Source organism: Sus scrofa, chromosome 16 (assembly GCF_054392235.1).
Source record: "Sus scrofa isolate SSC_HxYL_T2T_F1_AM1 chromosome 16, Sscrofa_HxYL_maternal_Yorkshire_Landrace_v2.0, whole genome shotgun sequence".
Taxonomy (NCBI): domain Eukaryota; kingdom Metazoa; phylum Chordata; class Mammalia; order Artiodactyla; family Suidae; genus Sus; species Sus scrofa.
The window spans coordinates 46,207,795-46,222,673 of record NC_139398.1 but is presented as its reverse complement, the minus strand read 5'-3'; the positions used below and the strand labels follow the sequence as shown (position 1 = coordinate 46,222,673).

General features: G+C 39.2%; 1 protein-coding gene across 3 annotated transcripts in view; it reads right to left on the bottom strand.

The window, feature by feature from the left end:
• Positions 1–2,489: 2,489 nt before the first annotated feature.
• The window catches only part of GZMK (granzyme K), a 113,681-nt gene continuing 101,291 nt past the window's right edge, over positions 2,490–14,879 (bottom strand). The window contains exons 4-8 of one of the 3 annotated variants that reach the window (XM_085001527.1): positions 11,396–14,315; positions 10,958–11,105; positions 5,722–5,872; positions 4,676–4,945; positions 2,490–2,899 (exon numbers count right to left, since the gene is read on the bottom strand). In XM_085001527.1, coding sequence (XP_084857653.1) covers positions 2,738–2,899; positions 4,676–4,945; positions 5,722–5,872; positions 10,958–11,105; positions 11,396–11,459 — 795 coding nt within the window. In that variant the 5' untranslated portion in view covers positions 11,460–14,315 and the 3' untranslated portion in view covers positions 2,490–2,737. 3 annotated transcript variants of the gene reach the window in all.

Genomic DNA, 14,879 nt, shown 5'->3' with positions numbered 1-14,879 from the left:
GCAAAAATAGAACTCCTCAAATTAAAAAGCTATATTCTTTTAGGCTGTAGAAGAGCCCATGTTGGGAAGATTTTGGTATATTTAATAAAATATCACTTCCTGAAAGGATGAGAGATGCCTTTTAGTTTTGGGCTCCATCATCAGCTGCTTGTCAAAATAAAGTGTTTATCTTCCAGTTTCAGAGTCACCAGACCTCCCGTAGCTGTTGACAGAAGCTTCCTCTCTGGCAGTCTGAGCTGGTTAGACTATTAGATGTTAACAGCATGGAGCCTAAAAGCAAAACACAACTCTCAGGTTTTAGTGACAAATTTTCAGGATAGTCACCAACTGCAATCAGAGGAAATTGCAAGTCTTTTTGTTACACTAAAGAGACTTAACGACACATGTTCCATGGATTTGAAATTTAGATGAGATAATTACTTTTTTTGATAGTGAGTCCAGAGTTTCTACAATTCTCTCCCACCCCTTTTCTTCTTATAATACATAGTCTAGGGTTTCTGGGTCCTAATCATGTATTTTTAATGAATCAAAATGACACAAAATGGAATATTTAGAGAACCGTTTTTTACTCCTTTATTTTCAAAGCAGTTCTATAATTTTATTAGGTTGCTTTTTAACACAATGCTTCCATTTGGCTAAATATTCATAGTGCAGTAGTGCTGGTTAATGGTTTCTAAGAACCATGAAAACAAACCAACGTAAAAGAATCCATTTCTGGATGAAAGTAAAAAAAAAATCAATGGTTCCACCTGGAAATGAGCACTGTTTATCTTCTAAAACCCAAATTAAATATAAAGACTGAGATGAACCCTTTCGTTTTCTGACCGTGGAAAGAGAAGCCTGAATAAGGTTCCCATCCTCTGCCACTACCCACTCAAATTAGAAATTGTTGCTATCACTGAACCACTACAGTCAGAGACAGCTGAGCCCCTCAAGTGCACCTACTGAATTGCACTTAGGTCTTCAGCCATCAGTTCAAACTGAAGGATTTGTTAAAGCATGACACATATTGTTCTTTTTTGTAAGATGTTATTAAGGGTGTTCATTATCAGTGGCTTTTGGGTTTGTCCATTTAACGGAACCAACTAAATTGCTGTTAAACAATGCAGATTTCTGGGCCCACCTCAAACCTATTCAATCTGAATTTCTGGGCAAGGAATCAGAACAATCTGTATTCTAGAAATCTTCTCAAGTGATCCTGATACAGTTGGTAGAGACCTAGGAACCATGGCACAGTGTCCTTCTTAAGAGGATCATGGAAGCAAGCTCTGTTTAGTTTCAGTTCCAGCACCAGGGGCTCTCTTTCTGGGAAAATAGTTTATTTTTATTTCCTGGATACAGTAATTCATATAAGTAATTGTGTAAATCTTTTTGTATTGACTCAAGTGAAGCACAGGGCCAAATATCTCCTTCTAGCAACAGTGTAGCGGGAAAATTTTGGTACATTGGGTATTCACAACACTGCTTTCTTCATCTTCTCTTTCTTACTCTTATTCCCTCCTTGCCTCAATTTCTTCACCAAATTATTGTTTATATTAATTGATTAGGCAATTAATTAATCTTTTGACCCTCTCCACCCATTTTTCCCACTCCTCACCCCCTACTCTGGCATTCATCAATCTGATCTCTTTGTCTATGAGATTTAAAAAAAAGATTCCACATATAAGATACATCATATGGTATTTGCCTTTCTCTGTCTGACTTATTTCACTTAGCATAATACTCTTGAGGTCCATCCATGTTTTTGCAAATGGCAATATATTTCTTTCTTTTTTGTGGCTAAATAATATTCCTTTGTGGTGTGTGTGTGCGTGTGTGTATGGGGGTGTGTGCGTGTGTGTATGTGCGTGTGTGTACCACAATTTATTTATCCATCATCCATCAGTAGACACAAGTTGTTTCCTTATCTTGGTTAGTGTAAATAGTTCTGCAATGAACATTAGGGTGCATATGTCTTTTAGAGTTAGTGTTTTCATTTTCTGCAGATAAATATCCAAAAGTGGAAATGCTGGATCACATGGTATTTCCATTTCTAATTTTTTGAGAAAAAATTATTTTTACTTTATATTTTGTTTTATTGCAGATATTTTTGTATGTTGCTTTAAATTCTGTTTGGAACAAAATGTGACATAAATAAATAATAAGTAGTATCCTAAATTTTTGAATAAACTTTGATGGTTCTTTCTTTTTTCCTTTTTGGGTACGCCTGCTGCATGTGAAAATTCCCGGCCAGGGATCAAACCACTCCAAAGCAGAAACCCAAGCTGTTGAAGTAGCAATGCTGGATTGTTAACCTGCCATGCAAGCTTGAGTTGGGGTGTTTGAATTTGATGTTTCTAGCAGAAATTGCAACATAAATCTGGCTGAAGGAGATGCTGTAACTGTCTGGTTTAATCACCTTTTTGCCCCTTTTGGCAGGGGGAGGAGTTGAGTGGAGTAGGGGGATATATTGTTTGCTGTGCCTTGTTTTTCCATAAAAGACAAACAGATAGTTTTCTAATTTTTATTCAGAATAAAATCAGCATAGTAGAAATACATAAGTGGTACATGTGAAAGAGAACTTTCTTCCTTAACAAAATCAGTCCTGAGTGGTCAGGATTGGATCCTAACTGTGCTCCACTTGAACCACATTCAGCTACTACCTCTGAAGATAAGTTGGCCTATAGAACATATTATGAAACAAAACCCAAACCAAAAAACCAAGGAACTGGTAGAGCCAAGAAAATCATCTGTGGTCTTAGTTTTGATGAGATGGGGCCAGCTTGCTTTTGATCCAAGTCTGGTATTTCCGGGATAATAGGATGTAGATTCCAGGTTTCCTGGCGTCACCACATTTACGACCTCCAGAGACTAAAGCATTGAAAGCACCTTTGCAGACCAAGGGGCCACCTGAATCACCCTGGAATGAAGACAATGAGCAGATAAGAAGCTGTTGAACTTTTCCTACCACCAATTGTTAATTACTGGAAGGATTATTATCTGGGTCTTTGGTTCCTTTATGTCCTGCTGAATGTCCGCTACAGCCCCTGACTCAGTGTGTAGGTTCTCCGTGTCTCCGTCTCTGTCCAGGACCATGGTTCTTTGCATCTGTTTATCTGCCTCTCTTTGTCCATGTCCCCGTCTCTGTCTAAGGCTCTGTATACATACACCCTTTGGTAATCAGTAACTGTTGGGCTTTATTCATTAAGCAATGAGTAGGCATAAAGTTTGAAATGACCCATTGAAATAAAGTAAATTTTTAAAATCATGATTTTTGGTGCTCTGAAATATAGCTGTGATTGAGACTGGGAGAAAAGAGCAATGTGTTAGAGTAAATGTCTTGGCTGGTGGCAGGGACTTTACCTTCTCTGTTACTTTATTCCCATTTTTGCACCTCATATAATTGAACATGGGGCTTTGCACATACCCAAAACCTAGTCAATATTTACTCAATGAATTGATTCTCGAGGACTCACTCTGGCAACAAAACATATAACTAAAATCCTGTCAAGGAGAGTGACAAGATGATAGAGAGGGCAGCCTGGCCTTTTAGATTAGGAGCAGACTTTCAAATCTGAAGAGCAGTCTTTGCCTCTGCTGCCCTTCACATGGAAAACTGCAGTACTTTGTACTTGGTTGGCTGTGAAAATAGAGGCTTAGCAGGATGGCAATCATGGGCACTGCAGTTATACACGATCTTTGAAATCATCACACCCTCCTCTCAATAATGTTTAATACAGTATGATGTGAATATTGTATTTTTAAATTTTTTAAAAATTTAATTTATTTGTTTTTCTTTTTACAATTATACCTTCAGCATATGGAAGTTCCCAGGCTAGGGGATGAATCAGAGCTGCAACTGAGGCCTACACCACAGCCACAGCAACGCAGGATCCGAGCCACATCTGTGACCCATGCCTCGGCTTGCTGCAACACTGGATCCTTAACCCACTTCGCGAGGCCAGGGATTGAACCCATATCCTCATGGAGATGTCATCCAGTCCTGAACCCAATGATCCACAATGGAAACTCCTGAATATTGTGGTTTTTTTTTTAATTAGTAATACTTCTGTGCTAGGTAACCGTCATCACTTGTAAACATGATCACTTGTTTATTATTTATTTGACTACCTCAGGAAACAAAAGATTTTGAAAATATGACTGTTTTCCTTTTAGTCAGTCAACATTACTTAAGAAACACAATATATATTTGAGCTTCTTGCATTTGAGTCTTATAAGACCTCTACATTGATTAATTTAAAAGGTGAGTTCTTTCTGTTTGTTGGTTTTGAGATGTTATCTTCTAATCACCACTAGTGACCTCAGAGTTGGTAGGTTTTCTAAGGATGGTAATACCCCGCAGAAAGGGCCTGTAAAAGTATCAGATATATGGTTCATTTTGCCTTACACCTGAAGCTAACACAGCAGTGTAAGTCAGCTATGCTCAATAAAATTTAAAGTAAAAAAACAGTTATCAGATAGAGTCAATTATCCTGATGAACAAACACTCAATGAGTCTTGTTTATGTGTTAGGCACGCTCTCATGAGAAAGAATAGAGAACGCTGTGCAGAAAGGGAGCCCAGCTTTTTGGAGTTGTGATACTGTGTTCTACACACCTTTCCTCCTCTGTGTGAGTGTGCAAAATTTCAGGGAGCTCAGCACCCTGAAATGCCTGTTTGAGTGAGAGGTTCTTACCTGGCAGGAATCCTTCTGGCCTCTGGTGTCTCCTGCACATAGCATGGTTTTAGTTATAATCGGGTCATGGTTGTAATAACTTCGGCTGTTGCAAACTTTTCGACTTATGACAGTAACAGTGACTTCTCGTAGGGTGTCAGAGGGGCTTAAACAATCTGGGTCAGTGGCTCCCCAGCCAATAACCTGGCATTTTGTTCCAGCTCTAATATCATTTTTGGATCTTGGGTGAAGCAGTTGGATATGGTTGTTGAGTTTTGCGGCCTTGCGGAGCTGACAGATTGAAAAGAGAATAAATTATCATTTGTCCCCAGTAGTATTTTGTTATTAGCCTGAGCGATGTATGTGTGGTCCCTCTGTTTCAGGAGGGCGTCCCTCTTTTTGAATCTACTTTGGTGGTAGCCCACAGCTGCATCTGTGGTTGTTGCTTTGCTAAACATGCTCTTCATTCCTGTTAGAGCTCAGTGATGCTTGGGAGGGAGCTTATACAGAGCAGGAATTTTGCCCAGTCTTGAGCAAACTGGCCTTTGCTCTGCATTGGATGGTTTTTTTTGTGGAATAACATCCATAGGTCATGACTTTGAGGGCTGGGCTATTTCCTGCTGGATAGGACCCTTGAGTATGGTCTAGACTAAGTTTGGACTAGACGAGGTATGGTCTAGACTAAGCTGTAACTCACTTCTGTGTCCCTGAAGTCACTTGGTTGGCTCTATTGTATAAGTGACTTGTATTTTTTACTTGCCAATGATAAAAGCATTTGGGGAAAAAAGCTTTCAGCGTGGATCCTTGGGCCTGTTGGGATTTTCTCCTCCCTCATATGTGAGCATCAGAGCTATTTTTCCTTAGATAAACACAGCCCAGATGCATTTGTGATAAATTCTTGTTTCTTCAAGGCAGTAAATGGAATAAAATCGACCTTTATAGAGTATGTCACAATCATCTCAAACTGGGGGAGAATGCTAACAAAATGCTTTTGTGTAGATGATTTAACAGCTAAACTACGTGATATAAAAATGTTCAAGAAATTGAAGGAAGGCAGTGTTACATACCTCAACCAGCATAATATCATTCGATTTAGGATCTGATGTGAATCTTGGAAATGGTATGAATTTTTTAATCTCAAACGTTTGTTTGGAGGCCTCATTCTTTGAGAGAGAATGTGCTCCTAAAACCACTTTGGCAGACTGGCCTTTGGCAAACCTTGAAAAAAAAAAAAAAGAGAGGGAGACACAACAATGATTCTTAAATCCCCCAGCAGGGAGAAGTGGTGGAGAAGGCCATATACACACAGGAATAAGAACCATCTCCAAGATAACATGTGTAGGATTAGGTGGTACTCCTGGGACAGAGGTCTCAGTGGACCCAGTCATGAATGAATAATATCAAGGACCAAACCCATCCCATTCCAACTGCTCAGCATTACAAAAGAATATCAGAACTTGCACCTTACTCTGGGGAAAAAGAAGTAAAATCATGGGAGTGACTGCCTGTGACTCAGAAGTAACGAACCTGACTAGCATCGGTGAGGACTCAGGTTTGATCCCTGGCCTTGCTCAGTGGGTTAAGGATCCAGCATTGCTGTGAACTGTAGTGTAGACTGGCAGCTGTAGTTCCAATTGGACCCCTACCCTGAGAACTTCCATATGCTGCAGGTGTGGCCCTAAAAAGCAAAAAAAAAAAAAAAAAAAAAAGGTAAAAGCCTAATTGGCTGAGATCAAGTTTCCAATAAAATTGTGTTAATATATGTAAAAATAAAGGAAATTATATTTCTTGAGTTTGTGGGTTGTGATTTATATCCACCATTTTTTAAATTGAGGTAAAATATACATAACATAAATTTACAACTTCAGCTGTTTTTAAATGATTCTGTGGTATTAAATACGTTTATGCTGTTGTTCATCCCTCACTACCATCTATCTCCACAACTTTTTCATCTTCCCAGCGTTGTGTTTTAATGACCGAAGGATAAAGACGCAGCTCTACATTTGCTAATTTGATGTGTCTAGACCTCATCTCAGGGGAAATAAAGTCCATTAGGTGCCTGCCAACATGCTCGCATGTTCTGGCCTCTCAATTAGAAATTAAAGTAGACAAGAAAGGAAAACTTTTCCCTCAAGGGAAAAATCGTTTGAAATTAAGACACTTTAGAATTAGTAGACATTGATAATTCCATTGAGGAGATTTAGAGGATAAAAACTGGTGAGTCAGATGAAGAAACAACAGGGTTTTTTGTTTGTTTGTTTGTTTTTAAATCCCTGGTCATTTACAATTTTAGTACGAGTGTTTCAACAGTTGATCTGATTTACTGTATGTTGAATAAAATTACATTTCTATTTACTTATGAAAATAGAAATGACTTTTTTGAGATCTTGACCACACCTTGGAGATATTTGCATACTACCAAAATATCCCACTTTAATGTGTGTTCTCAGGAAACGATTTCAAAACCTTTTGTTGGAACAAGGAAGGTTATGAAAAGAATTATATTTATTTGTTTACATGAAACTATTTCACTGTCCCATGGAAAAGGGTCAGGCTAGATTACAGTAAAAACACACATACCCATGTATACAGATGAATAAAAATTAAAAAGATCACAGAAACATACAGAAAAAGGAAAGGTGGTTTCAGGTTTGGGGAATAGCTATGCTGGAGGGGGTTTACATATGGCAGAACCGTGACTGCCCAGAATTACCACTTCTTGGTTTCTGCCAAAGCAGTTTATTTTGGTTTATTTTGGGAATTCCAGCTCTATTTGTTGAAAAGTTTGCCTCTTGCAAAATCAGGATGGGGATGAAATTTCTCAAAGGATGTGGATCGGATTTCCAAGGATTAATTCATAGTCAAATTCAGCTCTAAACCCAAGGCTTTGGAGAGGAAGAATGATATACAGCCCCTGGGTCTACTGCTCTGATAGAAAAGAGGGATACATACATAAATGACCATCGCAGGAGAGGCTGGGAGGTACAAATGCGGGATGTAGAAGGTCAGCTCTGACCAGGGGAAGGGTGCTGAGAAAATTCCTGGTTTTTTTTCATCTTTTACTGATTTCCTTAATTAGTTCCTGGCTTTGAAATGTTTTGGTTACTTTTGTCTCCACTGAGACATGTTAATACCAAACCAACCCAAGCAGACCGTGAATGCTTTCTGAACTTTCCATTTCCAGATACACTTCAATTGTACTCTAGTACAAGGTTGGTTTTTTTTCCTGCTTTGCAGGATACCTGGAATTACCTGAGTTCCAGGATCCCGCTCCTTTGCTAAATCCAGCTCTGAATTCACATGGAGGAGAAGTAGTCTTGCTCCACAGGTGGTCTTGGGACCACCTGCTCCAGAATCATCCGGAGGTGTTTGTTTAAAATGCAGCTTTCCTAGTGCCAGTCTGGGCTTACCTAGAACAGAACTACATGCAGAGCAGAACCATATATTGCTCAGTGTAAGTCTTTTCATTGTCTGCTGAAAACAACTATAAACATTGTCTTTATGGAACCTATCAATAACCCTTCTCAGTGTTAGGGCTGATGGGCTGTATAGTCTGTACTAGGGAAAAGCGTTCTTTGACCAGGGGTGTCACACATCAGAAGTAGGAGAATCAGGACCAGCTTTTGTGATGCCAAGGCCAAGGGAGAGGGCATAGGGGCTTACCTTTGTAAGCCCTGTGCCAAGCCCCTTTACACCTTGTATTTCCTCTGCCAGCCTGAGGAGTGTTTCTCACTCCTGAGTAGTGTTTCTGCTTAAACCCATTCCTCTGGGTGTAATAGTGAAGGCAGAGTCCCTATTTCTTGGAGGTCTCTTGTCTCAGAGAGGAGGGAATGACCTGGCTGTCACAGAAGGGCTGCTACGTCCCTATCCCATCAACACAGTTGGACCATGACATTTGTTCCTCAGTGATTACCATGGAAGGTACAGATGTGAATATACCATTAGATAACATTTATTAAGTTATTGTTAAGTGTGCCAGGTTTTGGGTGAAGTATTTTACTTATTTTCCTTCATTGAACCCTCGCAACAGCTGGTAAGGGAGATATTATGATCATCCCCAGTTTGCAGATGGGGAAATTGACGGTTAGGTAAATTAACAAACTTAAAAAAGTCTCACAGATACTAAGTGGAGGCTCCAGAATGCAGATGCAGGCAGGATTAAAGCTCAGTTGGTTTGAACCCAGGGTCTGAATTTTTAACCGTTCTACTCAGAGAGTCTTGTGTGATTTTAGGCAGGTGAAGGGGTGGGGAGAGTTCAGTCAGAGAAGGCATTGGAGGAGACTCAGGAAGACAGGGGACAAGAGGTGGTTAGAGTTTTGCTTCTGATAAACTGAAATGCTGAAAATAATATTATACAGAAAGCTTTTTAAAGTCGGTTTCCTTTTATAATTGGCATGGCAACTCATAAAGGGGCCGAGAGACTAAGTGAGGAAGTTAATGTGGATAGGTAGTGAGAAAAAACACCCTGGACTTGGCCTCCTTCAGCATTTTGCTGAGAGAGGGGCCTGGGTTAGTAAGCTGTTCCCACAGGATACTTGGGAGTACATTTGTGGGAAGCCACCATTGAACTATTTCATAAATATTTGGGATTTCATAAAGCTTAATATTTTTCTAAGCACCAGTCTGCCTACATTTTTACACCCAAGTGTCCTGTAGAGGAAATCTGATCCACATATTCCGGAGTTCTTTAAACTTCAGCCATTTAAAATAATATTTAGCAAAAGGTTTTTGTTTTTGACTCCAAGGCCTCTTCTTTACCAAACTGTCAACTTGGGAATCTACTGAGTCAAGTTCACTTGACAAAATTTAAAATCTAACTTATGATTTACCTTTGGATAGCACTTAATGATCTGTGAAGGACTTCACATACTGTGTTTTTAGCTTAGCAAAAACCAAAAACCAAACCCCTTTCCAGTTTATTTCCTTCTTTCTATCCAGCATTTGTTCAGCATTTGTAATAAGTCAAGCTCTGCATCTGGGAAGGTTGTAATCCATTTGAAAGTGTAACCATAAGCATATTTGAAGATGTGCATATTTTGAATTGAGTGAACATTTATTGATAGTCACCTTCTGCCTGTTTGGTCCCTGGGTGACAAGTGCCCTGGAAAGGACAGAGGTGATGGGGACAGAAGCGTGATTTCTATGACAGCAAGAACCCTGCATAAATGGAGTAGCCCTATTAAACTGGAAATTAGTGGTGTGTTATTTAAAAATAAAACAGAAGTCCTCACAGTTTGCAGACTTCAAAATTTCCAATTTGTGTTCATCCTCATTAAGATGGGGCAACCAAGCAAAACCCCTAAAACATGGAGAAGCAAGTAAATTCAGTTGTTTCATTTAGATACAGCTGATGCCTAGAGAGTAAACCATTATGGCTAAGAGGTTCTCAAGTGAAATGCTGTCAGGTTTGTAGGGAAAGGAGAAGGTCCCACCTCTTCTCAGTATATTAAGGCCAGAAATATAAGGAAGAAACACACAAACAAAAAACAACCCTCAAAACCAAAACAAACAAATGAAACAACAACAAACACCACATTAATTTTCTATTGCTTTTCCTTTTATGTAGGTTGCAGCATCCAAAGTAAGGTTTTGGATGTTTTTAGCTGAAGTAAAAGATCATAGGCTGAGAGATTATTGTCTCTCTTTAGAAAAGCTTTCGTCCAAAGTATCCCAGGAGAATTAACTCAGTCCCTCTCTTTTTCTGTGAAATTATCTTTTTTAAAAAACAAAAAACAACCTAGGAAGATTATTGCCCCTTATAGCTGTGATTCCCAAACTGTAGGCTTCAGATTTCTGGGGTGGGGGCTGGGCAGAAGAGTTAAGGTAAGGGGTCTAAAAAAATCTATTAGCAAAGCAGGCTCCTTATACGTATAATACCGATAATAGCTGCAATTTATTCATACTTACAATGTGCTAAACATGCTAAGCTATTTAAATAGATACCATTTGACCCTTAAAATCCTGTGGTGCAGGTATGTACTACTATTATTATTCATTTGCAAAATGCGGTGCAAAATCATGTTGTCTGAGTTCCCGCAACAAGGTCAGGAATACTGCCACTTCAGTTGTTACCATTGCTGTGTCCCCTGGCATTATAGGAGGGACTTGAGTTAGTCTCTCAGGTTGCCCAGATCTCCCAGAAAAGGAAAACCCAGGGTAGAATCGTGAATGTAGGAGAGAGGAAATAAACTCCACTAGTTGGTCAGTTATCATAGAAGCTCATGGTTGACCACACTCTCTCCTGGGAGAAGCGAGCTTCCCTTCTGGCCAACATGAGGAAAAACATAGAAGCATAGTACTCACCGGTAGTAGCAGTGGGCTGCTGTCAGCACCCACTGTGGGTGGATCAGAACTCCCCCACAAATGTGATGACCGCTGTACTGGATGGAAGCCATAAAAGGCTTGGAATGAGGGGACACTTCTCTCCCTCCAACAATCTCCATGTTGAAACCTCCAAAAGAAAACCAAAAGATTTAACATAAAAGATCTAAGCAGATTATTCCATGTAATTCCTTTGACAGCCACTATGCCACTTTCAAAGATTTAAAACAAAAACAAAAACAAAAAAAACCCTACAGTCATCTAATAGTTATTATGATTTTACTGATGAACAATTGTATAATACATTACAGTTTGGAGGGATTGACCTGGATGTAAAAATCATCTTCATTTATAATGTAACAGTACAATCACTAGAAATTCATTTAATGTTCACACGTGGTAGGTCAAGAAGATACTTACACTCTGGAGTCATATACATCCCAGCTATTAGGAAACATAGAAAAAAAGAAGAAAATGTAGTCATGTTAATGGCTTAGATTTAAGAAGCCCAGATGAAATATTCTGACTGTGTTGGTGAAGGAAGAAGATTCTGAAGACTGAGGTTTGAGTCTGCCGATTTAACTTTCTCACCACAAGTGTTCTAGGCGTAAAGTTTTTCGCACCTAAGATTAAAGGAGTATATCAGTTTGGGGAGTTTCAGAATTATGCTTTTAGCACTTTTTGAGGAGAGGTATGCGTTCTCTAAAGAACTCATTTCTGGAGTTAACCATCTTCAGTATCTGTATAAGTACTCAGGTTGGAGATGGTGAGAGAATTAAAAATATCTAAGTCATAAGAACTTAGATAATGAAGTGGCAGACAGAGTTTAAAGATGTCCATTGCTCTAAAGCAATACTTACTATTTTTCCTGGCAGAACATGCTGCCTATCATATTTAGTTTCTCTCTATTTTTCATTTGGACATAGATTTATTATGCAGAGAGACACAGAACCTTGCACAGACCATGGTTGCTTTACAATAAGGCTTAGCCAAAGCCTGTACATCAGCCAGAGAAACCCATATGTTTTGTAGCAGACATATTCCCAGTCATGCATTTTCTCTAAATTTGACCAAATTTGGTTAAATTTTAGTTACATTTCTGGGAGATTTCATAATGTTATTAAAGGGGAACATTGGCAGCATATTTTTAATTTCATGTCTCTCTTTTACTCATTTTTTAATTGAAAATGACCATATGTTTATCCAGGGCCTTAATAATAATATCTTCTAGAAATCGAGAAAAAAAAAATCAAGGACTGTATTTTGTCATTCTCTCCAGGACCAGATGAAACACATTGCCAGGCTTTCTACTGTACTTTCTCCTTTACTACAAAAGGTATTAGACGTAAGATTCAACGAGATTCTGTTTGTACTGAGTGCTGATCAATAGAGCAAATGTTATAAAATCAGTTACAGACAAATCACGCACCACCACCCCAAGCACTTTCCAGAAACATGGACCAAAATTTACCTTGAATTAACAGATCTTATTTTCGTTTTTCTAAGAGATATACATGCTATCTTTTTTTTTTTTTTAAAGGAGAATTGAAATCCAGACTCTTTTGGCAGATTGCAAAAGACTCCTACAAAATTGTTTTCTAACACAAGTCAATAGGAATAATAGTAAACAATATTACATATTATACACAATAATGTAATAAATAAGTGAAGTGCTCCAAATTTATTTCCAAAATTCTCTTTACATGATCATCTATATGTTTTCATGCCTTATGTCTGTGAGGAAGGTAGGACAAACATTTTTATTTATATTTACATTACATTACTATACAGTTTTTAATATTATATATAATGTTCACAACTGAAGAAATATGCTCAAGGAGACAAAGTAATTTGCCTGAGGTCACACTACATACCACCTGGACCAAATCATTTGCCTGATCTGGAATGACTTGTATATTAATAAATATACCGCCAGAGCACAGAATTTAAGAAATATCCTGTTTTCACTTTGCAGGGGTACAACAACAGTAATACTTTCTTGCATAGAAAATTAGAAGAATTTAACAAAAGCAAAACAGAGCAGTGACTTCCTGTCGCAGAGACCTGTGGGTGAAGTAAGGAAGAGACAGATTAAGAAAAGCCACACACGTAACAAAGCAAACTTGTTAGTTCCAGCTAAACGTCACTGTTTCTTTTCAAGTCATCTTTGTCCCTGTTGGGGTACCTTGATGGGTCCCTCAGGTGCTGCTTCTCAAGCTCTAAAGTGGATGTGATGATGCCAGTCCCCAGCATATCTCAGCGATGTTGGGAACATAAGAAAGATAATATGAGACATGTGGAAGTAATTTGAACTATAAGGAAGAAATGAACTGTGTAAAAGACAAAGCCTCATTTCTGGCGGGGCTGAGGGGGGACATTGATTAAAAACGTTTCGCTCAGATGCTTATTTCTTTGTAGTGAATGACATCCACACAGATTTTTACAAATTGCTAGGCATTTTCTACTCTGTCTCCAGGGAGGTGTCTATCATTAGTCTTGTTTTGTGGATGAGGGCTTGAGGGAGATGACCGAGCTAGCAGGTGGCAGAGTCAGTTCTTAAACTCTTAGGTGCTGGCTCCAGACCCCATGTGGCTTTCAACCTGCCTGCCTGCCTGCCCTGCTTTGAGAAGTTCTGGGGCTTAGATGCTCTAAGAGACAAGCTGGCTGTGCAGAGGGAAAACGGATTTACCCATATACACTGCAATTAGACATGGTGAGATTTAGTTCAGTTGGGAAGACAGTCTCATAACTCTTTCTTGTAGCTGACCTGGAAAATTCTGAGAATCATGTTGGTTGATAGTAACGAGTTATTTGGTTTTAGCTTTAGAATGATGCATGGGTTAACAGTATCATTGTTATAACATTCAGAATCCTGGATTTGAGAACAGTGGGCTATGTAACATGATGAGTTCTGCGATCTAATTTATTTCTGGGTGTTGATTTTTGTTCTGTTGAGTCTGCTGCGGGGACAGCCTTGTTTGTTTTGGATGGATTTTGAAGCAGCTGTGCTGGGCTGAGCAAGTGCAAGGCAGTGCTCAGCGAGGGACTGGTTCATGGGTTGGGGTCCTTGAGTTTCCTTTGCTGTGTTGTATTCAGCTGTCCTTATTAGCTGCTCTTGGAGATGCTGATTTTGAGCTTGGGGTTTCTGTTTTCCTCCATCCCTCTTCTCTCTCGACCCTTCTGTGTTTTGAGAGACCCATATAGAGCAGCTCTCTGGATGCTCCAAAGACCAGATATGGTTCTTTCCACTGGGCTTTCTTTGCCAGTCCAGACACCCGCTTCATCATATTCATGAGCCATGCCCTCTAAAGCCTTGTTACTCAAATTGTGGCCTCCAGACCTGTGGAGAAATAAGGAAGAGCCAGACCTGTTTATCACTTATCTCAGGCAAGATGAAGACAGAGTTTAGAAGCTGTTACAGCCATTTATCATGACTCTACACTAATTTATTTTTTATTTAATGAAATGTAATTTAATGTCTGTCCAATCTAATCCTAAAATAAGGCATGCATTGTGTATGCCTTTTTAAACATTTTAATTTTCTACTCATTTGTGTCGTATTGTACAAAAGTATTCAGTCCACAATGAACTGAAATGAAAACCAAACAAATGAACAAAGTTCCAAAACACACCTGGTCTTCCCCACAGGTGGTTTGAGCACTGCTCTGTAGATACAACTGCCAAGCAGGTCTGGTTCAAGCCCTTTTCATCTCTTCCCTTTCGGCCTCCTTTGAAAAGTTTTCCAACACCAAGGTTTCCAAGATTCTTCTGACTGTCCAATCCTCCCCAGGCACTTGACATCAGGATTTGGCAGAATTCCCCTGGGGTCCTTCCTTTGTGACCACCACCCTCCGGGCCTTAGTTTCTGTCCAGCAATGGTTTAGCTAATCTAGTAAATGCATCT